The sequence below is a fragment of the Rhipicephalus sanguineus genome, chromosome 1, assembly GCF_013339695.2.
Source record: "Rhipicephalus sanguineus isolate Rsan-2018 chromosome 1, BIME_Rsan_1.4, whole genome shotgun sequence".
Lineage (NCBI taxonomy): Eukaryota > Metazoa > Arthropoda > Arachnida > Ixodida > Ixodidae > Rhipicephalus > Rhipicephalus sanguineus.
In genome coordinates, this window is record NC_051176.1 from 55,709,950 (window position 1) to 55,732,803 (window position 22,854).

Genomic DNA, 22,854 nt, shown 5'->3' on the forward strand with positions numbered 1-22,854 from the left:
TATGTTGGATGGCTATTTGAGAGTAGAAGGGTGTATTATAATGATGTGTGATTTCAAGTGTGAGTGTAATGTGGAGGATCGTGTACGTGCACCACCGATTTATGATGCTAGTGCAAGAGCTCTTGTCAGAATAATAGAAGACCATGAAATTACAGATGTTGGTTATGTATTTGCAAATACAAAAATTCCAAAGTTCACACACTGCCAGCGAGATAGTCATGCGATGTTAGATAGAATTTATGTTTCAACCCCAATTATATCGCACTGTAGCGACTATGGCGTATCAAATGTGTCCTTTAGTGACCATAGTGCAGTCCACGTTTTGATAGGTCCGAAGAAGCCCTCAAAGTTTAATTGGTCACTGTGGAAATTTAATGATAAACTTTTAGAGGATGAAGTATTTGTTAGCAAAGTAAAGAATGGTATTAGGGCGTATCACGAAAGGCACAAAACAAGTTGTTGCGAAGCGTGGGAATATTTTAAGGAGCAACTCAAATTAGACGCCATTGAAAGATCGTGTGTACTAAAACAGAAAGAAAAAAGGAAAGATAGGGAACTACAAGCTGAGCTAGATTTTCTCTTGAGCAAAGAGAGAAGTGCTCCTGGAAGCTCAATGTTAGACGTACAAAGAAAAAAGGCTGAAACGGAACGATTGGACGTTGAAAAGTATAAAGGTGCTATTATCCGCGCACGCGCAGAAAAGTTTTGGTGCGGCGAAGAACCAACGAAGAGGTCAATATCTGACGAAAAGGGCTAGCTGCAAGAAATGAGATAAATGTAATAACGTACCAGAATGACGTAACCTGGGATGAAGAAATAATTCTACGCGCTTTTGAAAACTATACTATGAGGGAATGCTGGGGCAGCAAATGTCCTTTTCAGAAGGATTCAATGAAGTTTTTCTTCAGAAAATGCCTAAACTCGATGATAGCGAGAGAGAAAACTTGGAGACCCCTATAACGGTCGCGGAAATAGAAAAAGCCATACAAAAATTGAGCAATGGTAAGTCACCAGGACCAGATGGTTTCGGTGCAAGCTTCTATAAGACGTTTAAGGAAGAGCTAGCCGGTATCTTGCATGATGTAATAACGGAGGCGTATGATAAGCAAGTACTACCTCCATCTTTCCGACGAAGCCTTACAGTGTTACTCCCAAAATCGAGTGATCCTGAAAAACTACTATCAGTGCGACAGTATCGACCAATTAGCTTGACCAACACAGACTACAAGATATATGCGAAGGTATTGGCAAGTAGACTGCAAAATGTAGTAAGAAAATTAGTAGGCCCCCACCAAACGTGTGGGATAAAGGGGAGGTCTATAACAACAAATATTCACGTGGCAAGGACGATCCTTGAGTGCTGTGATGCCTTCTCGGAAAAAGTTGCCATGATACAACTAGACTTGGAGAAGGCTTTCGATAAGATGGCGCATGAAATTCTTCTCCTTGTCATGGAACACGCCAATGTAGGTTCCATATTATTGGAAGGGGTAAAGATGTGCTACCGCAACGCATCGACGCAAATTGTAGTTAACAAAATCTTGACTCGCAGCATTAACATCAGGACGGGTGTAAAACAAGGATGTGCTCTTTCCCCACTACTATTTGCAATATTCCTAGAACCGTTTTGCTTAAGTGTGATGCATAATAATGACATCAAAGGATTTAGTCTTGATACCAGCGAAATAAAATTACTAGCGTACGCGGATGACGTTGTCATATTCTGTAAAGATAAGCAAAGCGTAAGCAAGGCGGTTGAAGTGACTGCAAAGTTTTGTAGCATGACCGGCAGTGCTGTAAATTGGATCAAATCGCTGGGTTTATGGCATGGAAGCTGGGAAGCTACTCCAATGCTTTTCGAAAGCATGACATGGACCACGACACCGATGAAATACCTTGGCGTACCATTAAAACATTACAATGACACAAAAGAATATTGGCCACAGGAAATCGATGAGGTGAAGGAAAAAACGGCTAAATTCGGAGGCCGCAACATGTCTATATTCGCATGAGCGACAGTGTGCAATATCTTTCTGGTCGCGAAAATGTGGTATGTACTGCAGTTTTTATGTATATCAAGAATGAGTATCCAGAAGCTACACAGAGTTTTCGCTATGTATATATGGGTTCAACTTGGGAGCGAATGAGCCGTACTAATTTATTTCTACCACTGAAGGCAAGTGGTCTCGGATTAGCACATTTATTTTTGAAACAGGTAGTGTCATGATTTTTGTTCTTGCGGGATCAAAGAAACAACTTCCTGCGCACAGTTATTCAACTAAGATTAAGTGATGCTCTCCCAGAATTTGTTGTCTCATCAGATTATAGAAAGGGTTTGAGAATAACAGGATTCCTGCGTGAAGTGGTATGGTCTTTTCGGTTTTTGCAAGCGCGTTTTTCATTGGACTATCTTAGCAGTGTTACAAGGAAAAAAATTGTACAAAGACGTCATTGACGTCACTTTACCGATGCCAGTATACCGATCCATGTACGTTAAAAGCTGCAGTGCAAACGTGTTGAAACGAGTTAAGAGAATGCCAATACGTGCATCGTGTAAAACCTTTTTCAGCTACACAGTGCGACATTGCCTGTGAAACCTTGGCTAAAAGAAAGAGGGATTTTTGTGCCGTGGACAATCAATTGTCTCAGATGCAGAAAGCCTGAGACGATCGAACATATATTTCTGGATTGCTCTGATGCGCAATTTTTGTTTGACGTGCTACAACGCACCTTGAAAAAGGACTTACCAGTAACACCATACCGCATACGCTTTTTGCCAACGATCTGTGACGATGGTGTGCCGTATGGTATGTTCATGGTGATGATGCTACATAGCATATGGAAGACTCGTATGGCAGTGCGCCATGAAGACATCTGTATATTGTCACCGAGAGAGTACTTCAATGAGAGCATTATTTATATACGTGAAAGCCTTAAACACATGACGGATAAACCAGAGTGGTATCATCTCCTAGATAGTTTGATATGCCATAAACCTTTTTAATGTCCAGCATTGGCCATGATTGGTGAATGGTTGTTTTATCATTTGTATCATGGTTTTGTATTGCAACTTCGCAACAAAGAAAAAAAAAAGAAAAAAGCCTCCGTGGCGCAATTGGCTAGCGCGTTCGGCTGTTAACCGGAAGGTTGGAGGTTCGATCCCTCCCGGGGGCGTTTCTTTGTTCCTTTTTTTTCTTCTTTATAATGAAAGGTTATTGAAGAGTGTGCTCAAGGTACCGGCCGCGTATGCTACAGCCGCCTCCGTGGCGCAATTGGCTAGCGCGTTCGGCTGTCAACCGGAAGGTTGGAGGCTCGATCCCTCCCGGGGGCGTTTCTTTGTTCCTTTTTTTTCTTCTTTATAATAAAAGGTTTTTGAAGAGTGTGCTCAAGGTGCCGGCCGCGTATGCTACAACCGCCTCCGTGGCGCAATTGGCTAGCGCGTTCTGTTGTTAACCGGAAGGTTGGAGGTTCGATCCCTCCCGGGGGCGCTGTTCTGTTTCTCTTTTTTTTTCTTCTTTATAATGAAAGGTTTTCGAAGAGTGTGCTCAAGGTGCCGGCCGCGTATGCTGCAGCCGCCTCCGTGGCGCAATTGGCTATCGCGTTCGGCTGTTAACCGGAAGGTTGGAGGTTCGATCCCTCCCGGGGCCGTTTCTTTGTTCCTTTTTTTTTCTTCTTTATAATAAAAGGTTTTTGAAGAGTGTGCTCAAGGTGCCGGCCGCGTATGCTACAGCCGCCTCCGTGGCGCAATTGAATTCCACTTCCGGCCACCATGGTGAAAGGTTGTGGGTGAAATGGGCTCCGTAGGAGCGGCATCAGCGGCCCACGCGGGCCGCGGTAACAGGTCTTTTGCTTCAGCCGACCAGGACTGCCAAGTTATATTGCCTCAACTTCCAACAGGTCAGGTCGTCAACAATACCATCTTCCTTCATGCGGATTTACGAGCGCGGCCATACCGCGTCGAGCATTTTCGCGACGCATTGGATCATCTCGGTGCGCTCCCCGACGTTATCGCATTGGGGGTGTATCAGATGAACCACGTTTGGGCTGTGACACTCAAGAACTCGGGAGCAATGAAGAAAATGTTGGAAGCAGGCGACATTCAAGTCAAGGACCACCGATGCATTGTCGTGAACCCGAACGACCGTGGAATACGCATGAAGCTACACTGGCTTCTTTACGGAGTCAGCGAGGAAGACATTTGTGCCGCCTTGGCGCCATACGGAAATGTTACTGAAGTAACGAGGGAAAGGTGGCGCGTACGCGGCATCACAGACAGAGCGTCAACGACCCGACTGGTGGCCTTAAAACTGAAGGCTGGCGTCACCGTCGACGACATTCCTCACCAGCTACGAGTGGGGAGTGCACTCGCGCTTGTTGTAGTGCCGAACCGCCCACCGTTATGCCTCCGTTGCAACAGCACCGGGCACATTCGGCGTGACTGCCATGCACCCCGTTGTTTGCAGTGCAGGCGCTTCGGCCATACTGACGAGGAATGCGTAAGGACCTACGCCAGCATAACAAGTAAATCAAAAAACGACACCGAGGCAGAGTTTATCATGGATGAAGCCGATGCTGAAGAAGCCGCGAGCAATGGGTACAACCAGGCAGACGCGGAAAAGACAACCTCGGAAGTCGCCCGGACAGGTGCATGGAAGGGTGTCTTTGCTGAAAGCGACAGCAAGTCGCGAATAAGCCAAGAACTTTCCAAAGGCGAGACCCAGAAGACAGCAAAAGCCACAATTGAGAAGGAAGCACTGACTCCGAAACTGTCAGCGGAAGAAAGCGCGATGGAAGTGACTGCCGTTCTGCCAAGAGACCATTCGAAGAAGCCGGCGACGAAACCCGCAAGGGTGCAGCAGGAAACGGAGACGAACCGCCCCCCCCCCCCCCCAAGGCGGTCACTACCAGACGTATGCGCTTTCTACTTAAGCCAAACATCCCTCCAGACCAAAAAAAGGAGGGTACGACGCCCTCGTAACACGAGGGACCGTTTCTACTTGCTTCAGTATAGCCTCGAACCTGCACTTCGCAGCATCTACCATGGCATCATGTTACGTGCGTACGCAGCGACAACGGAACCTCTGGAAACTGCTGGATAAACCAAATCAAGGCCACCGCAGCACCGCATCGACAGTGCCCCGAACAATGTTCTCACGGTAAATGCCATGCGGTCCGCCTGATCAAGCTTTGCCATGTCTTTGAATCTTAAGAAGCCCCTTCGTGTAGGTACTATAAATGTTCGCGGTTTCGCAAGCAGGCGACGCCAATACCAAGTAAGCAGAATTTTCCAAGAAAATGATCTAGATATTGTTGCTCTGCAAGAAACAAAGGTGGAGGGCCAGGAGCAGACGGACCGCATGGTGCAGCCATTTAGATCGTTCTATAACGTATGTGTTTGTCATGCTGTTGGCACTTCAAGAGGCTGTGCGTTGTTCATTCGAAACGGTATAGGTATCGTGGAAGAACAAGTTACTGTATGTTCAGCTGGTCGTTTTATCCTACTTGATTTTTCTTTCTCTGGGTTCAAGTGGCGTGTATTGTGTGTGTATGGCCCTAATGATGAAAGTAACCGCAAATTCTTTTTTGAACAGTTGGAAGGATTTTTAAAATGCGAACGATTTGTAATTATGATGGGTGATTTTAATTGCGTTTGTAGGCCAGAAGGCCGCGCAAAAAGGCAGCAGCGTAAAGATGTTAGCGCACAGCTACTAGCTGAACTTGTGAACCAATACGAATTGGAGGATGTCGGTTATCTGTTTTCGACAGGAAGAACACCAGCCTACACGCACTATCAAGGTGAAAGTCATGCTCGCTTAGTTCATACCGCTATGTCAAAGTTACGATGTTAAACACATGTCATTCTCTGATCATAGTCTTGTCATGTTTAATTTAGGAGAAAAAAGACAGGAATCAAAATTAAATTGGGGACTGTGGAAATTTAATGCAAAACTTCTTCACAATGAAGGCTTTGTGAGCGATATAACAGAAATGATTAATTCATTCAGTCCGGGGCCGGCGAGAGACCCTATTAGATCCTGGGAAATGTTTAAAACTGATGTTAAGATGAAAGCGATAGAAAGGACTACTGCGATAAGACGGGAAGAAAAACAAGAAGAAAACGAATTGAAGTGCCAACTAGAATTCCTCACGAGTACAGAGCGTGAGAATTCAGGATTTCTTATGAAGCAGATTAAATAAATTAAAACTAAACTTGGATCTTTTCGATGAAGAACGACACAAAGGAGCTATGATGCGAGCCAGAGCGGAACGATTATGGAACGAGGAAACGCCTACAAAAAGAGCACTGAGTGATGAAAAAAGGTACGCGAGAAGAAATGACGTACAAGAAATAATATATCAAAATAAAACAACTTCGGAGCCTACCTTGATAGAGCGAGCGTTTGTCGATCATTATCGCGAACTACTGGGAAACAAGAAAAAGCTAACAGAAGGCTTTGAGAGCGACTTTCGCAAATTTATGCCAATCTTAGAAGATGACGTCAAAGCGAACCTCGAATTTCCAATTACGGTGCGAGAAATAGAAGAAGCAATTGATGCGCTTAGTGTAGGAAAAGCCCCCGGGCCTGGCGGTTTAGGCGCAACCTTCTATAAAGCCTTCAAATATGAGCTAAGCGAACTATTGCAAAAAGTTTTCAAGGAAATGTATGCAACAAAGCGAAGGCCACCCTCTTTCAGAACAGCCCATATTGTATTAATTCCAAAGTGTGAAGACTCGGTTAAACTGTTGTCAGTAAAATCTTATAGACCAATAAGCCTTACGAACTGTGACTACAAAATATTTATAAAAGTGTTAGCGAAAAGGCTACAACGTGTCATCACGCGACTAGCAGGGCCACATCAAACATGTGGAATGAGGGGTCGGACAATATTCACAAACACACATGTAGCTCGTTCGGTGCTGGAGTGTTGTGATGCTCCCTCGAGTCGGGTCGCAATGCTGCAACTTGACTTGGAGAAAGCGTTTGACAGTGTCTCCCACGAGATTCTCTTTTCCATGTTAGAATACGTAAATGTAGGCAAGGTTATATTAGAGGGAGTAAAGATGGCATATTCAGAGTGTACCACACGTATTATAGTAAACAAACATTTAAGTGAAACATTCCAAGTTCTCTCCAGTATCCGTCAAGGATGTCCACTTTCATCATTGCTCTTTAACATTTATATAGAACCCTTCTGCTTAAGTATAATTAGTAAACAGAATATTCGTGGATGTAAGCTTGACACAATGGAAATAAAAGTGCTTACATATGCCGGCGACATTGCTGTTTTTTGTCACGACCAGGAAAGCATAAAGGAAGTCGTTAAATTGGCGGAAGCTTATTGCAAGGTAACTGGTTGTAAAATAGACTGGGATAAAACCGTAGGCTTCTGGCACGGCGAGTGGCACGAAAAGCCAGAAAAATTCGCCAGTGTACCATGGACGGCAATGCCTTCAACGTACTTAGGTGTACCGCTTCAATGTTACGATGGCACAGACCAAATTTGGAAAGCAGAAACAGAAAGAGTGAAGGAAAAGATACAAGGATGGCAGGGAAGAAGTCTGTCTATGTTTGCTCGCGCAACTATAGTATACTTGCAATGTATTTTTAATCGCAAAGCTGTGGTATGTGATGCAAGTTTTGTACGTGTCACGTGGTAACGTACAAAAGATTCACAGACTTTTCGCGACGTTTCTATGGGGAAGCACTTGGGAAAGAACTCGTCGAACTAACTTGTTTTTATCTGTGATAAAGGGTGGACTGAGTTTGTCACACCTTTTTTTAAAACAAATTGTGTCACGTTTTATGTTCTTAAGGGATCAGAGCGACCCGTTTCTCCGCACAGTAATACAAGCTCGACTACAAAAAGCACTACCGCAATTCATCGTATAAACCAGCAAGACGACAATACAAGGTGTCAGTGGTTATTGGCGTGAAGTTGTTGTTGCCTTTCGCATACTAAGTGTTCGTTTTTCTATGGAATACTTGAGTACCGTAAGAAGGAAGCAACTATACAGAGATTTATTGGACAACATGTTACCTGTGCCTTTGTACAGAATCATATACTCTGGAGGCTGCAGAAACGATGTACTAAGAAGGATTAAAAGGATGCCAATTAGACCACACGTTAAATCATTTTTCCTCAAACTTCACACTAACACTCTCCCTGTTAAGACGTGGCTACAAGACAAAGGAATTCCTGTGCCATGGACAGTAAACTGCATATTATGTAATAAACCTGAAACAATAGAACACGTATTTATCGACTGCTGGGATTCCGTATTTCATTGGGACATCCTCTAGCGAACTATTAAAAAAGAGCTACCTATCACATCCCATGGGATTCGGTTTTTACCAGTTAAAGATCATTCAGGTGTACCTTACGACATAATAATCGTCCTCAGCCTCCATAGTAAATGGAAAACTACCATGGCGGTGAGACATTCTGACGTCAACCAGAAGACAGCAAGGGAAAACTTTATTGAACATGTTGTGTATGTACGAGAAATTTATAGGGCCCAACCAGAAACCCCTGAGTGGGTTGGAATCTTTGATGAATTGATTCATATGAAAAAGTTTTGATTTTCTGTGAACTATACTACATTGCGCTGTTTGATTTCTGAATTCAGGCAATAAAGAAAAAAAAAAGCCTCCGTGGCGCAATTGGCTAGCGCGTTCGGCTGTTAACCGGAAGGTTGGAGGTTCGATCCCTCCCGGGGGCGTCCTTCTGTTTCTCTTTTTTTTGCTTCTTTTTAATAATAGCTTTTGAAGAGTGTGCTCAAGTTGCCGAACGCGTATACGACAGCCGCCTCCGTGGCGCAATTGGCTAGCGCGTTCGGCTGTTAACCGGAAGGTTGGAGGTTCGATCCCTCCCGGGGGCGTTCTGTTTCTCTTTTTTCCCCTTCTTTTTAATAATAGCTTTTGAAGAGTGTGCTCAAGTTGCCGACAGCGTAAGCGACAGCCGCCTCCGTGGCGCAATTGGCTAGTGCGTTCGGCTGTTAACCGAAAGGTTGGAGGTTCGATCCCTCCCGGGGGCGTTCTGTTTCTATTTTTTCCCCTTCTTTTTAATAATAGCTTTTGAAGAGTGTGCTCAAGTTGCCGACAGCGTATGCGACAGCCGCCTCCGTGGCGCAATTGGCTAGCGCGTTCGGCTGTTAACCGGAAGGTTGGAGGTTCGATCCCTCCCGGGGGCGTTGTTCTGTTTCTCTTTTTTCCCCCTTCTTTTTAATAATAGCTTTTGAAGAGTGTGCTCAATTTGTCACCGTATGCGACAGCCGCCTCCGTGGCGCAATTGGCTAGCGCGTTCGGCTGTTAACCGGAAGGTTGGAGGTTCGATCCTTCCCGGGGGCGTTGTTCTGTTTCTCTTTTTTCCCCCTTTTTTTAATAATAGCTTTTGAAGAGTGTGCTCAAGTTGTCGACACCGTATGCGACAGCCGCCTCCGTGGCGCAATTGGCTAGCGCGTTCGGCTGTTAACCGGAAGGTTGGAGGTTCGATCCCTCCCGGGGGTGTTGTTCTGTTTCTCTTTTTTCGCCCTTCTTTTTAATAATAGCTTTTGAAGAGTGTGCTCAAGTTGTCCACACAGTATGCGACGGCCGCCTCCGTGGCGCATTTGATTGTGTTGCGCATGATATTTTGTTTGCCATCTTAGATCATATCCATCATCAAGGAGGGAGTGGCCTTGGCGTACCAGAACTGCACAACACGTTTAATTGTTAATAAGTCTTTGTGGGCCCCCATTCACGTAATGCGTTCTGTGCGTCAAGGCTGCCCCCTCTGTCGACTTTTGTTTTGTATTTACATCGAAGCGATGTGCTTAGCGATAACTGAAAATTAGAAAATACGTGGCTTCAGCTTGGCGGCAGTGGAAGTTAAGTTGCTGGCATATGCAGATGACATTGCGGTGTGTTGTACGAACAAAGAAAGCGTAGAGGAAACGATAAGTGTTGTGAAACATTTTTGTAGCGTCACAGGGAGCCGCGTAAACTGGGGGAAATCCCTTGGGCTTTGGCACGGAAGGCGGCCTTCAAAGCCGCACCATTTTGCGAATGTGCACAGGACGGAAACACCGACAAGGTACCTCGGTGTTCCCCTTGATTGTTATAACGGCAGCGAGGAGTATTGGTCGCGTCAAACAAAAGAGACGAAGGAAAAAGCAGACAGGTGGAAAGGCATGAACCTGTCTGTTTTTGCTAGGGCTATAGTGTACATGTTTTTTATCACTAAACTGTGGTATGTAATGCAGGTGCCACATTGTTCAAGGATCAACGTGCAAAGGCTGCACAGTGTGTGCGCAGTTTTTATATGGGGCTCTGAATGGGAAAGGTGCAGACGGACCAATTTGTTCAGGCGCGTGAAGGACGGGGGTCTCGGTTTGGCGCACCTATTTGTGAGACAATTAGTAAATAGATTTTTGTTTTTCCGGGACGTCAGGGATCCGTTTTTGCGTACGGTATGCCAGCTCAGGTTAGGCAGTGCCTTACCAGATCTTGTTGTCACTACGGATAGCCGGCCCGTGACGTTGCGTGGCTATCTCAAGGAAGTGGTAGACAGTGTACGTTTTTTATCTGCTCGCTTTTCGTTGGATTATCTAGCAAGTGTTAGAAGAAAAGAATTGTACAAAGATGTATGTGATATGGTTTTGCCCGTACCATTGTACAGGGCCATATACAGTGGAAGACCGGGACAAAATGTACTGAAGCGGGTGAGAAACATGCAGGTACCTACAGGGGTGAAAACATTTTTCTTTAAGTTACACACAGGAACACTATCAGTAAAGACTTTCACAGAGGAACGGGGCTTTTTTACACCATGGGGGTCACACTGTTTGATATGTAAGAAACCAGAAACCATAGACCATGTTTTTTTGCATTGTTGGGAAGGGGTACATTTTTGGGACATTTTGCAGAGGACATTAAAGAAGGATTTTCCTCTGCATCCACACGGGATAAGGTATCTCGTAGTAACGAATGATGAGGGGGTCCCATTTGATGTAGTGATGTTGACCGGTTTCCACTGTATATGGCGTGCACGAATGGCGGGATACCACTTCGACCCGGATGCAAAGCCAGCAGTAATTTATTTCAGGCAAAGCATGTCTGCATTCATTGAGTGTAGTAAAATACAGGAGATCGAGCCAGAATGGTTGTGAAGGTTTGAACCTCTGGCAACCCTTAAGTATTTTTAAGAGGACAACATCAGTCCAAATGGGACTGATGGCAATGTTTGTTCCTTTTTATTGTATTATGTGAGTGTGTAATGATTGCCCTGTACAATGTCCAAGCCAGGCAATAAAAAAAAAGCCGTCTCCGTGGCGCAATTGGCTAGCGCGTTCGGCTGTTAACCGGAAGGTTGGAGGCTCGATCCCTCCCGGGGGCGTTGTTCTGTTTCTCTTTTTTCCCCCTTCTTTTTAATAATAGCTTTTGAAGAGTGTGCTCAAGTCGTCGACACCATATGCGACAGCCGCATCCGTGGCGCGATGGATTCCACTTCCGGTCACCGTAGTGTACGGACGTGGGCGGAATGAGCTCCGACGATATCGGAGCGGCATCAGCGGCTCAGCAGGGCCGTGGTACCAGGAACATGGACGAATCGTCACAGGAATATCAGATTATTTTGCCCCGACTGCCATCAGGTGATGCAACGCTGCATACTGCTTTTTTGCACGCCGATATCAGGGCGCGGCCATACCGCGTCGAGGATTTCAGGGACGCACTTATTCGTTTGGCTTTGCTCCCCGAGGTGGTTGCCTTGGGGGCGTACCAAATGAATCATGTTTGGGCCATCACATTCAAGAGCGCTGAGGGCAAGAAGAAAATGCTTGCTGCTGGTGACATAGCGGTGAAGAACCAGCGCTGTATCGCTATAGACCCAAGCCACCAGGATACGAGATTGAAGATTCATTGGCTACTGTATAACGTTCCTGATGACGACGTGCGAGCAGCGTTGGCACCTTATGGCAAGGTTAATGAAATAGTGCGAGAACGCTGGCGCGTGTATGGCTGCACGGACAAAGGTTCATCGACGCGTGCGGTGAGCCTGAAACTCAAACCGGGCCTCACGGTAGACGACCTCCCACATCAGTTACGGATTGCAGGAGACCTCACGCTCGTTGTCGTAGCGGGAAGAGCACCACTATGCCTGCGTTGCCGAGGCACAGGCCATATTAGGAGGGAGTGCCGGGCCCCGCGTTGCGCAGTGTGTCGGCGTTTTGGGCATGACGAGAGCGGGTGTTCGAGGACATACGCAAGTGTAGCCGGGCCCGTGGGGAGCGAAGAACTATCTGAGCACCACATGGACGAGGTCGAGGCAGAAGAGCTCACTGGAGGACGTCGGGAGGAATCAACACCCAGGTTAACGCCCCTTTCTTCACGCCCCCTGAGTGCTGCTTCAACTGGTAGCAAAGACAAAGGACCTGCGAGTGAAGCCCAACCTACGAGAAGTACTCAAGGTGCAACGACGCCTGACACGAAGGAAGAAATGCCAGAAAACATGGGCACGTCTAGCACTAACAAGAGGACAAGGGAGGAGGCGGAAGGGAAGAAGGTGAATGTAATGAAAGCTTCCGAGGAACCGCCGGCTAAGGCGATTAATGTGCGCCGAAGACCGACACCTAACGTCCTAAGTGAACGTCGCATAGCAGAGACCCAGCCGCCGACCCAACTCCAACAGCAGCAAGAACAGGCTCAGCAACAGCAGACAGTTCATCAAGTACAGACACAGCAACAGCAACCACTGCCGAAGTAGCAGACTCTTCAGCAGCGACAGACAAGTCATCATCAGCAGCAGCAGTTACAACAGCAGCAGATGCCTTCAATGGGGTCGCCTCCAAATCAACAGCCCCCGTAAGGCGGGGGTTAGCACCAAGAGATACAAGTTATTGACCAGGCATCGTACCTCAACAAATCGAGCACATTAATGACGTGTGCCTTAAGTGCTGCGGGAATGATACGCGGCGCTTTACTTTGAACACCAAAAGAACGGGGGCCTGTGAGGCTACATGGAACCGTGGACCTGATGGTGATGAAAGGGTACCAGAGGTGAGGATCATGCGGCCGGGATGGCCAGTTATGACCTAATGGCTATTAACGTCGAGACACAATTGAGAGTTGCTACTCTCAACGTTAGGGGCCTTGCTGCTAGACGACGGCAGTATCAATTAAGTCGAATGATGCTTGAGCATGATCTCGATGTTGTTGCCATTCAGGAAACGAAAGTAGAAAGTCAGGATCAGACCGACCGCATGGTCTCTCCATTTAGAGCGCGGTACAATGTGTGTGTGTCTCATGCTGTTGGAATGTCTGCTGGTTGTGCACTACTACTTAGAAATTCTCTTGGTATTGTAAAAGAGACTGTAATTGTGTCTAGTACTGGGAGATTTATAGTATGTGATTTTACATATAATAAGAAAAACTGGCGTGTTGTCTGTGTGTACGCGCCCAACAAAGAGGGTGAACGTAGAGTTTTTTTCGAGAGCCTGAAGTCTTTTGTTAGATGCGACAGGACTGTCATTATGCTTGGAGATTTTAATTGTGTTTGTAACCCTCAAGACAGAGTTAAAAAGACAACTGTAAAAGATCAAAGTGCAATGCTAATCAACACAATTGTACAAGATTGTTTTCTTAAAGGTCTAGGTGCCGTACTATCTGCAGGGGAGCACTATACACACTTTCAGCACGAAAGCCATGTAAGGCTTGACAGAGCCTATGTGTCAATAGACTTATTCCGAATATGCTCGAATTATGAAGTAAAAAGTGTATCCTTCAGTGACCATAGCTTAGTGATGTTCACTATAGGGCATAAACAAAAGAGGACGAGCTTTAACTGGGACGTATGGAAATTAAATGATAAAATTTTAAAAGACGAATTGTTTGTAGAAGGTGTACAGGACAGCATTAACAAAATGTTAGCTGAGCCCCAAGTAAATGCAATCGAAGCCTGGGAGCGATTTAAGGAAATAACAAAGATGAGGGCCATTGAAAGATCGAGTGTGCTGTATAGAAGTGAAAAGGAAAAAGAAAAAAAAATGCAATGTCAGTTAGACTTTGCACTGAGTCTAGAAAGTAAAATACCTGGAAAGTACACAAAAGAAATAAGGCAGGTAAAGCATCAATTGGAGGCGATAGACACTGAAAAGTACAGAGGGGCGATGATAAGAGCGCGTGCAGAAAAACTATTTCTTGGCGAAACGCCTACAAAACGTGCTCTAGGAGACGAAAAGAGGTACGCCAAGCGCAACGAAATTAAAGCGATAACAATTAGTAAGGGAATTGCACGAGAAGGTGAAGCTATTGAGCGGGCATTCGTTGAATACTTTCATGGCTTGCTTGGTCAGGAAGTGAAAGCTGATAAAGGGTTTGAGACTGAGTTTCTGCGTTTGATACCAAAGCTTTCCGATAGCGAAAGAGAACAATTGGAAATGCCGATAAATATTTCCGAGATAGAAAAAGCTATCGACGAGTTGTCTGTTGGCAAAGCACCTGGACCCGATGAATTGGGAGCAGCAATGTATAAGACATTTAGAAGCGTAATATCTGTAGCCTTACATCGTGTATACACAGAGGCTCTAAGATTAAAGGAGCTTCCGTCTTCATTTCGAAAGACGCACGTAATACTAATACCGAAGACCGAAGACCCATTAAAGTTATTGTCCGTGAAGTCTTATCGACCGATCAGCTTAGCCAATGTAGATTATAAAGTGTTCATGAAGGTTCTAGCCAGTAGGTTGCAGATGGTGATAAAGTCATTAGTTGGACCACATCAAACTTGTGGAATAAAAGGACGCACAATAAGCAGCAATGTTCATGTAGCAAGGAGTGTGTTGGAGAGTTGTGATGTGTTCGAGAGCAGAGTGGCAATGATGCAATTAGATATGGAAAAAGCCTTCGATCGTGTAAACCATGACATTTTATTTTTGATACTAGAATATGTTAATGTAGGGTCTGTAATAGTGGAAGGGGTAAAAATGGCTTATAGAAAGTGCTTTACGCGTATTGTGGTTAATGGGCCTGTTACTGAAAGCTTTCAAGTGAGAAATGGCGTGCGGCAGGGTGATCCCATCTCAGCTTTATTATTCGCAATATACATGGAACCTTTCTGTATGAAGATTATTGGGAACGATAGAATAAGGGGGTATCAACTAATGGAAAGTGAAGTCAAAATGTTAACATGTGCAGATGACATTGCTGTGTTTTGTCGGGATAAAGAAAGTGTCAGTGAAGTGATACGTGATGTGGTCTCGTTTTGCAAGTTCACAGGTAGTGCAGTAAACTGGGATAAATGCCTAGGCTTGTGGCACGGATCTTGGGAAAACACCCCGCAAAACTATGCAAATATGAGATGGTCAATTGTACCAACTAAGTACCTTGGTGTCCCCCTGCAGCATTACAGAGGCACAAATGATTATTGGAAGGAGATTTGTGAACGTACACGTGAAAAGACTCAAAGCTGGCATGGCAGGGAACTTTCTATGTTTTCTAGAGCGACTGCATGTAATTGGTTCATTATTTGTAAAATATGGTATGTCCTGCAGTTCCTCTTCATGACAAGAGCAAATGTGCAAAAATTGCATAGAGTTTTAGCAGTTTTTGTTTGGGGGTCGGTATGGGAGCGTACTAGCCGGACAAACTTATTTCATTCTTCAAAAAATGGTGGTCTAGGATTGGCTCACCTGTTCCTGAAGCAAATAGTGTCAAGATTTATTTTTTTACGTGACCAATGTAACCCTTTTCTGCGAACGTTTATGCAAATTGTACTGTGTACTAAGATTCCTGATTATGTGGTATCAAATGCGTCTGTAAAATGTAACCTGCGTGGATATTTAAGAGAAGTAGTGATGGCATACGGAATATTGAAGGTGCGGTTTTCGATGGACTACTTATCTGATGTAACGAGAAAGCGTCTCTACAGAGATTTACGTGACGTTATGTTACCTCAGCCCATCTACAGAGCGATATATCGTGTTGGCCTCGAGCATGACGTATTTAAGAGGGTAAAAATGATGACCGTACGTGCAAGCGCAAAGACATTCTTCTTCCAGCTGCACAGCGAAACATTACCGGTAAAACCGTGGCTACAAGGGGAGGGTTTCTTCGTCCCGTGGTCGATAGATTGCCTTATCTGCAGAAAGCCCGAGACTATCAACCACATTTTTCTTGACTGTTGGGACGCTGTGTTTCTGTAGGACATTTTGCAGCGCACCTTGAAAAAGGACTTGCCAATCACGCCATACGGTATTAGATTTTTGGCTACGGAAAATCAAGATGGTGTGCCTTATGACATGTTTATGTTGCTTGCGCTTCACAGCGTGTGGCGAACAAGAATGGCTGTGCGCCATGTAGATGAAGATGCCCGATCTGCGCATGAATATTTCACAAAAAGCATTGTATACATGAGAGATGTGTACAATTCTAGGGACGAACAACCCGAATGGGTGTCGTTATTAGATGAGTTGGCTGTAATGAAGCGCTTTTAAATAAAACCAGTCGCAGCCAGGCTGGTGATTTTAGACTGGTTACGAAGTGCTTGTAAATTTCTGTTATGTGCAAAGGTGGCAATAAAGAAAAAAAGCCTCCGTGGCGCAATTGGCTAGCGCGTTCGGCTGTTAACCGAAAGGTTGGAGGTTCGATACCTCCCGGGGGCGTTGTTCTGTTTCTCTTTTTTGCCCTTCTCTTTAATAATAGCTTTTGAAGAGTGCGCTCAAGTTGCCGACAGCGTATGCGGCCGCCGCCTCCGTGGCGCAATTGGCTAGCGCGTTCGGCTGTTAACCGAAAGGTTGGAGGTTCGATACCTCCCGGGGGCGTTGTTCTGTTTCTCGTTTTTCCCCTTCTTTTTAATAATAGATTTTGAAGAGTGCGCTCAAGTTGCCGACAGCATATGCGACCGCCGCCTCCGTGGCGCATTCTGCTTCCGGCAGCCGTGCTGAATGGATCGCAGGATCATGGGCTCCAGCGGAGCGGCGACAGCGGCCAGTCTTAGCCGCGGAAACAGGAACGGGGATAACGAATACCAGTTTATTTTGCCGCAACTGCCAAAAGGACGACTTGTTATCAACACCGTGTTTTTACACGGTGATGTACGAGCGAGGCCATACAAGGTCGAAGATTTCAGGGACGCATTGACGCCATCGGGCCTGCTGCCGGATGTGGTAAGCCCCGGTGCGTACCAGGTTAACCACGTGTGGGCGGTGACATTCAATGATGCCGCTCCCACGAAACGCCTCCTCGCCTTGAAGGAGCTGCAGGTGAAGGGGCGGCGCTGTGTCGTCGTCGACCCACAGGACCAGCAGGTGCGGCTGCGAATACACTGGCTCCTTCACGGGGTGAGCGACGAAGAAGTACGGACGGCGCTTTCGGCTTTCGGCAAGGTGGCGGAGGTGAGCCGTGAGCGGTGGCGTGTCCCGGGCATGTCCGACAAGTGTTCGACCACAAGAACAGCCCTCCTGAAGCTGAAAAGCGGCGTCAAGGTCGAAGATCTCCCGCACCAGATCAGGATCGATGGACAACTGGCCTTGCTGGTTGTGCCATGTCGGCCGATGCAATGCTTGCTCTGCCAAGGCACAGGACACGTCCGCCGAGAGTGGAAGGTCCCCCGTTGCTCACGCTGCAAACGCTTCGGACACGTCGAAGCCGACTGCTTTAGAACCTACGGCAGTGCAACGGGGCCAGCGATGAACGAGGCGATGGCGGAGCACGTAATGGACGCGGCCGAGGCAGAGGACGCCGCCAAAGGGGTCGGAAGCCCAGTGGTCCCTGTGACTACTGGAGGGGCGGCGCCGGGGGACACACCCAAGGACCCGGAGGCTCTCCAGCATCTGACTACACCGGCCAGCGCCCCGTCAGCGGTCGGGCCCAAGCGGGTCGAGAGGGACGTGGTTCCAGTGGGGGCAGCCGACACGACGGAGGGTCAGGGAGAGACGGCGGCGGACAGCGAGGACGAGATGTGCGTGACCAGCGCCACGCTAAAGCGTCCACTCGACGACTCGGGAGAGCAGGACGGGGCGTCGTCGACGAACAGCCAGAAGCCGCCTGCGAAGACGCCGCAAGGGAGGCGGCTTAGTATCAAACCTAAGCCGAAAGTCCCTACCGACAGGAGACTGGCGGACAAGGCGAAAGAAAACAGCGGCGGGAAGCAGGATGGTCCTGGAGGCGGCTAGCCGAGGGCTGGTCGTGAAAGGTAAGCACCATGCTCCGGGCCTACTCCTTTAGCGAATAAGTCACCATGGCACTGACTCCGCCATTCAGCATAGCTATACGCTTAACGTCAGAGGGTTGGCGGCTAGGCGTAGGCAAAGTCAGCTCTTGCGGTTGCTCACAGACCAAGACATTGACGTCCTAGCCGTCCAGGAAACCAAGGTAGACGGAGAGGAGGAGACCGGGAGCATGGTGCGCCGTTTCACTGACCGATATTACGCGGTTGTAAGCCACGCGATAGGAACGTCCGCGGGTTGTGTTCTGTTTGTGAAAAAATTGCAAAGCCTTCTTGTGCAAAGTGCTTTTTCATGCAAGTCAGGCAGAATTGTTTATTGTGACTGTTTATTGTGCCACTGAATTCAGAGTAAAATGCGTATACGCACCGAATAGTGTAGAAGAGCGTGCTCAGCTTTTTCTAACCTGTTTGAGTGGACAAAGTGTGATAGGAGGGTGGTTTTGTTAGGGGATTTCAACTGTGTTTTAAGTGCTCGCGATAGAGTCAATAGCACTGGCGTTCGTGACAAAAGCAATGACGTGCTAGGCAGATTAATAAACGAAAATGACTTGGATGACGTGTATGAATGTGTCGTAGGAAATCGCGAAGTGATGTACACGCGATTTCAAGGCAATATAGCCATGCGCGTTTAGCGTATACCTATCCCTAGATATTTTGCCTATGTGTCACGATTTTTCGGTTGAGCCAGTGTCGTTTTCAGATCACTGTTTAGTTGTGTGTCGCATAGGCATGAAGAAACAGCGTAAGGCTTTCAACTGGGATTTATAGAAACTGAACGCATTGTTATTAAAAGACGAACCATTTTTAGAAGCCGTGCAGGAGACCATTAATGAAGTGCTCATGGAAAAAACGGAAACTGTAGCAGAGAAATGGGAGTGTTTAAAGCAGAAGGTGAAAATGAAAGCGCTAGACAGATCGAGCACGCTAAAATTCGAAGCGCAAATAAAAGAAAGAAGTCTGAAGAAAACACTGCAGCAGCTGATAGCCCTAGAAAGTCGGGAGCCTGGGACTTGTAAAGACGAGTTGCGCAGTGTCAAGGAAAAATTTGAACAGTATGACAGAGAGCGTTATCAAGGCGCCTGGGTTCGTGCTCGAGCAAATGATCTTGTCGCGGGGGAGACGCCCACTGAAAGGGCGCTTGGTCTCGAAAAAGCGCAAGGACGCCGAAACCACATCGATAAGGTCTATTACAACGGGACTCTCGCGAGCGACAATGAAACCATCGAACGGGCTGTTTTTGCGTATTATCAGTCACTTTTTGCAGTTCGAAAAGCGAATGTACATGGTTTTAAAGAAGAGTTTCTTAAGCGCTTGCCGCGGCTTAGTGACGACACAAAAAAGCTTTTAGAAGGCAGAATAACGGAAGGCGAAGTGGAGCGCGCGATTGGTCGTCTCAACCCCGGAAAGTCACCGGGACCCGATGGCCTAACCGCTGCGTGGTATAAGACGTTTAGAACAGAACTGTCCCCGGGGTTAGCTGAGCTGTTCAATGAGGCGTACGAACGGAAAACTCTGCCGCCCTCCTTTAGCAAAGCGCATACGATATTAATACCTAAAACGGACGAAGGGGAAAAACTTAATCTGGTGACATCGTATAGGCCCATATCGCTGACCAATGTTGACTACAAGATTTTTATGAAGGTTCTCGCAGCGCGACTTCAAGGGGTCATTAAAGAAATTGTTGGAGAGCACCAAACTTGTGGAATCAAAGGCAGAACTATTAGCTCAAACATTCACAAGATGCGGTGTGTGCTAGAGTGTTGTGACGACGAGTTACTTCGCGTTGCTGTGCTCCAGATAGACCTGGGGAAAGCTTTTGATTGTGTTGCGCATGATATTTTGTTTGTTATCTTAGATCATATTAATGTTAGTTCCATCATCAAGGAGGGAGTGGCCTTGGCGTACCAGAACTGCACAACACGTTTAATTGTTAATAAGTCTTTGGGGGCCCCCATTCACGTAATGCGTTCTGTGCGTCAAGGCTGCCCCCCAGTCAACTTTTGTTTTGTATTTACATCGAAGCGATGTGCTTAGCGATAACTGAAAACAAAAAAATACGTGGCTTCAGCTGGGCGGCAGTGGAACTTAAGCTGCTGGCATATGCAGATGACATTGCGGTGTGTTGTACGAACAAAGAAAGTGTAGAGGAAACGATAAGTGTTGTCAAACATTTTTGTAGCGTCACAGGGAGTCGCGTAAACTGGGGGAAATCGCTTGGGCTTTGGCACGGAAGGTGGCCTTCAAAGACCGACCATTTTGCGAATGTGCACTGGACGGAAACACCGAAAAGGTACCATGGTGTTCCCTTTGAATGTTATAACGGCCGTGAGGAGTATTGGCCGCGTAAAACAAAAGAGACGAAGGAAAAAGCAGACAGGTGGAAAGGCATGAACCTGTCTGTTTTTGCTAGGGCTACTGTGTGCAACATGTTTTTTATCCCTAAGCTGTGGTATGTAATGCAGGTGCTACATTGTTCAAGGATCAACGTGCAAAGGCTGCACAGTGTGTGCGCAGTTTTTATATGGGGCTCCGAATGGGAAAGGTGCAGACGGACCAATTTGTTCAGGCGCGTGAAGGACGGCGGTCTCGGTTTGGCGCCCCTATTTGTGAGACAATTAGTAAATAGATTTTTGTTTTTCCGTGACGTCAGGGATCCATTTTTGCGTACGGTATGCCAGCTCAGGTAGGGCAGTGCGTTACCAGATCTTGTTGTCACTACGGATAGCCGGCCTGTGTCGTTGCGTGGCTATCTCAAGGAAGTGGTAGACAGTGTACGTTCTTTATCTGTTCGTTTTTCGTTGGATTATCTAGCAAGTGTTAGAAGAATTGTACAAAGATGTATGTGCTATGGTTTTGCCCGTACCATTGTACAGGGCCATATACAGTGGAAGACCGGGACAAAATGTACTGAAGCGGGTGAGAAACATGCAGGTACCTACAGGGGTGAAAACATTTTTCTTTAAGTTACACGCAGGAACACTATCAGTAAAGACTTTCACAGAGGAACGGGGCTTTTTTACACCATGGGGGTCACACTGCTTGATATGTAAGAAACCAGAAACAATAGAGCATGTTTTTTTGCATTGTTGGGAAGGGGTACATTTTTGGGACATTTTGCAGAGGACAATAAAGAAGGATTTTCCACTGGATCCACACGGGATAAGGTATCTCGCAGTAACGAATGATGAGGGGGTCCCATTTCATGTAGTGATGTTGACCGGTCTCCACTGTATATGGCGTGCGCGAATGGCCGGATACCACTTCGACCCAGATGCAAAGCCAGCAGTAATTTATTTCAGGCAAAGCATGTCTGCATTCATTGAGTGTAGCAAAATACAGGAGATCGAGCCAGAATGGTTGTCAAGGTTTGAACCTCTGGCAACCCTTAAGTATTTTTAAGAGGACAACATCAGTCCAAATGGGACTGATGGCAATGCTTGTTCCTTTTTATTGTATTATGTGAGTGTGCAATGATTGCCCTGTCCAATGTCCAAGACAGGCAATAAATAAATAAAAAAGCCGCCTCCATGGCGCAATTGGCTAGGGCGTTCGGCTGTTAACCGAAAGGTTGGAGGTTCGATCCCTCCCGGGGGCGTTGTTCTGTTTCTCTTTTTTCCCCTTCTTTTTAATAATAGCTTTTGAAGAGTGTGCTCAAGTTGCCGACAGCGTATGCGACAGCCGCCTCCGTGGCGCAGTTGGCATTCCACTTCTGGTTTTCGAGCGAAACGGTCGCGGGATGTTTGGCTCCGACGGAGCGGGTTCAGCGGCCCGAGTGGGCCGCATTAACAGGGTTTTTGTTGCTAGTTCTGAGGATTATCAGGTGATTCTGGTTCTGCTAGTTCTGGATTATCAGGTGCCTTCCGGACGCATCGTTGCGAACACAGTTTTTATGCATGGCGATCCAAGACCCCGGCCCTACCGCGTCAAAGATTACCGGGACACTCTGGCCAAGCTTGGTGCGCTCGCCGACGTTTTGGCGTTGGGGGCGTATCAAATGAACCACGTGTGGGCCGTGACAATGACGAGTGCTGACGCTGCTCGAAAATTGTACTCCGCCGTCGACGTGAAGGTAAAGGATCGCCCATGTTTGCTCATCGACCCAAATAACCGCGAGGTTCGCTTGAAGCTACATTGGTTGCCGCACGGCGTGACCGATGAAGACGTACGTGTGGCCTTGACTCCCTATGGGGAAAGTATTAGAAGTGACGCGGGAGAAGTGGAGAGCGCAAGGCGTCACTGAAAAGGGCTGGACGACATGGTCGGTGGGGTTGAAGTTACATTCCGACGTCAAGGTCGATGACATTCCGCACCAGCTCAAGATTGCCGGAGAGTTGACTCTTGTTGTTGTCCCGGGCCGTGCTCCGTTGTGCCTACGGTGCAAGATTACCGGGCACATACGTCGAGACTGCCGAGTACCCCTCTGCAATCGTCGTCGCCGCTTCGGCCACGAAGACGCAGATTGCGCAAGGACATACGCCAGCGTTACCGGACCAGCGCAGGCAAACGACGTACTGGAGCACCTCATGGACGAGGCAGACTCAGAGGAAACAGCAGGAGGGAGCCCAAAATCGGCTGTCCAAGATGGTTCGTCAAGCTCACAAGAAGATGGCCTGCGTGAAGCACCAGGTAAGCCCGAAGCCGGGCTTCCGC

The 22,854-nt window shown here is 47.0% G+C and overlaps 1 protein-coding gene and 11 non-coding genes across 12 annotated transcripts; all 12 read left to right on the top strand.

Annotated features, from left to right (window-relative positions):
* The first annotated feature begins 3,100 nt into the window (after positions 1-3,100).
* On the top strand, positions 3,101-3,174 carry Trnan-guu (transfer RNA asparagine (anticodon GUU)). The gene has a single exon. It is a non-coding gene; the product is annotated as a tRNA-Asn (tRNA).
* An 83-nt stretch (positions 3,175-3,257) lies between these two features.
* On the top strand, positions 3,258-3,331 carry Trnad-guc (transfer RNA aspartic acid (anticodon GUC)). The gene has a single exon. It is a non-coding gene; the product is annotated as a tRNA-Asp (tRNA).
* Positions 3,332-8,648: 5,317 nt separating this feature from the next.
* On the top strand, positions 8,649-8,722 carry Trnan-guu (transfer RNA asparagine (anticodon GUU)). Its single transcript has one exon. It is a non-coding gene; the product is annotated as a tRNA-Asn (tRNA).
* An 85-nt stretch (positions 8,723-8,807) lies between these two features.
* On the top strand, positions 8,808-8,881 carry Trnan-guu (transfer RNA asparagine (anticodon GUU)). Its single transcript has one exon. It is a non-coding gene; the product is annotated as a tRNA-Asn (tRNA).
* An 82-nt stretch (positions 8,882-8,963) lies between these two features.
* On the top strand, positions 8,964-9,037 carry Trnan-guu (transfer RNA asparagine (anticodon GUU)). The gene has a single exon. It is a non-coding gene; the product is annotated as a tRNA-Asn (tRNA).
* Positions 9,038-9,119: 82 nt separating this feature from the next.
* Trnan-guu (transfer RNA asparagine (anticodon GUU)) lies at positions 9,120-9,193 on the top strand. The gene has a single exon. It is a non-coding gene; the product is annotated as a tRNA-Asn (tRNA).
* An 83-nt stretch (positions 9,194-9,276) lies between these two features.
* On the top strand, positions 9,277-9,350 carry Trnan-guu (transfer RNA asparagine (anticodon GUU)). The gene has a single exon. It is a non-coding gene; the product is annotated as a tRNA-Asn (tRNA).
* An 85-nt stretch (positions 9,351-9,435) lies between these two features.
* On the top strand, positions 9,436-9,509 carry Trnan-guu (transfer RNA asparagine (anticodon GUU)). Its single transcript has one exon. It is a non-coding gene; the product is annotated as a tRNA-Asn (tRNA).
* Positions 9,510-11,486: 1,977 nt separating this feature from the next.
* Positions 11,487-12,744, top strand: LOC119389892 (uncharacterized). The gene has a single exon (XM_037657350.2). It carries the CDS (start codon positions 11,521-11,523, stop codon positions 12,742-12,744), a length of 1,224 nt encoding a protein of 407 aa, XP_037513278.1. The 5' UTR covers positions 11,487-11,520.
* Positions 12,745-16,565: 3,821 nt separating this feature from the next.
* Trnan-guu (transfer RNA asparagine (anticodon GUU)) lies at positions 16,566-16,639 on the top strand. The gene has a single exon. It is a non-coding gene; the product is annotated as a tRNA-Asn (tRNA).
* An 85-nt stretch (positions 16,640-16,724) lies between these two features.
* Trnan-guu (transfer RNA asparagine (anticodon GUU)) lies at positions 16,725-16,798 on the top strand. Its single transcript has one exon. It is a non-coding gene; the product is annotated as a tRNA-Asn (tRNA).
* A 4,927-nt stretch (positions 16,799-21,725) lies between these two features.
* Positions 21,726-21,799, top strand: Trnan-guu (transfer RNA asparagine (anticodon GUU)). The gene has a single exon. It is a non-coding gene; the product is annotated as a tRNA-Asn (tRNA).
* The last annotated feature ends 1,055 nt before the right edge of the window (positions 21,800-22,854 follow it).

Coding starts and splice junctions, on each gene's coding strand:
- LOC119389892 (XM_037657350.2), top strand. CDS start 11,521: ATGAGCTCCGACGATATCGGAGCGGCATCAGCGGCTCAGCAGGGCCGT.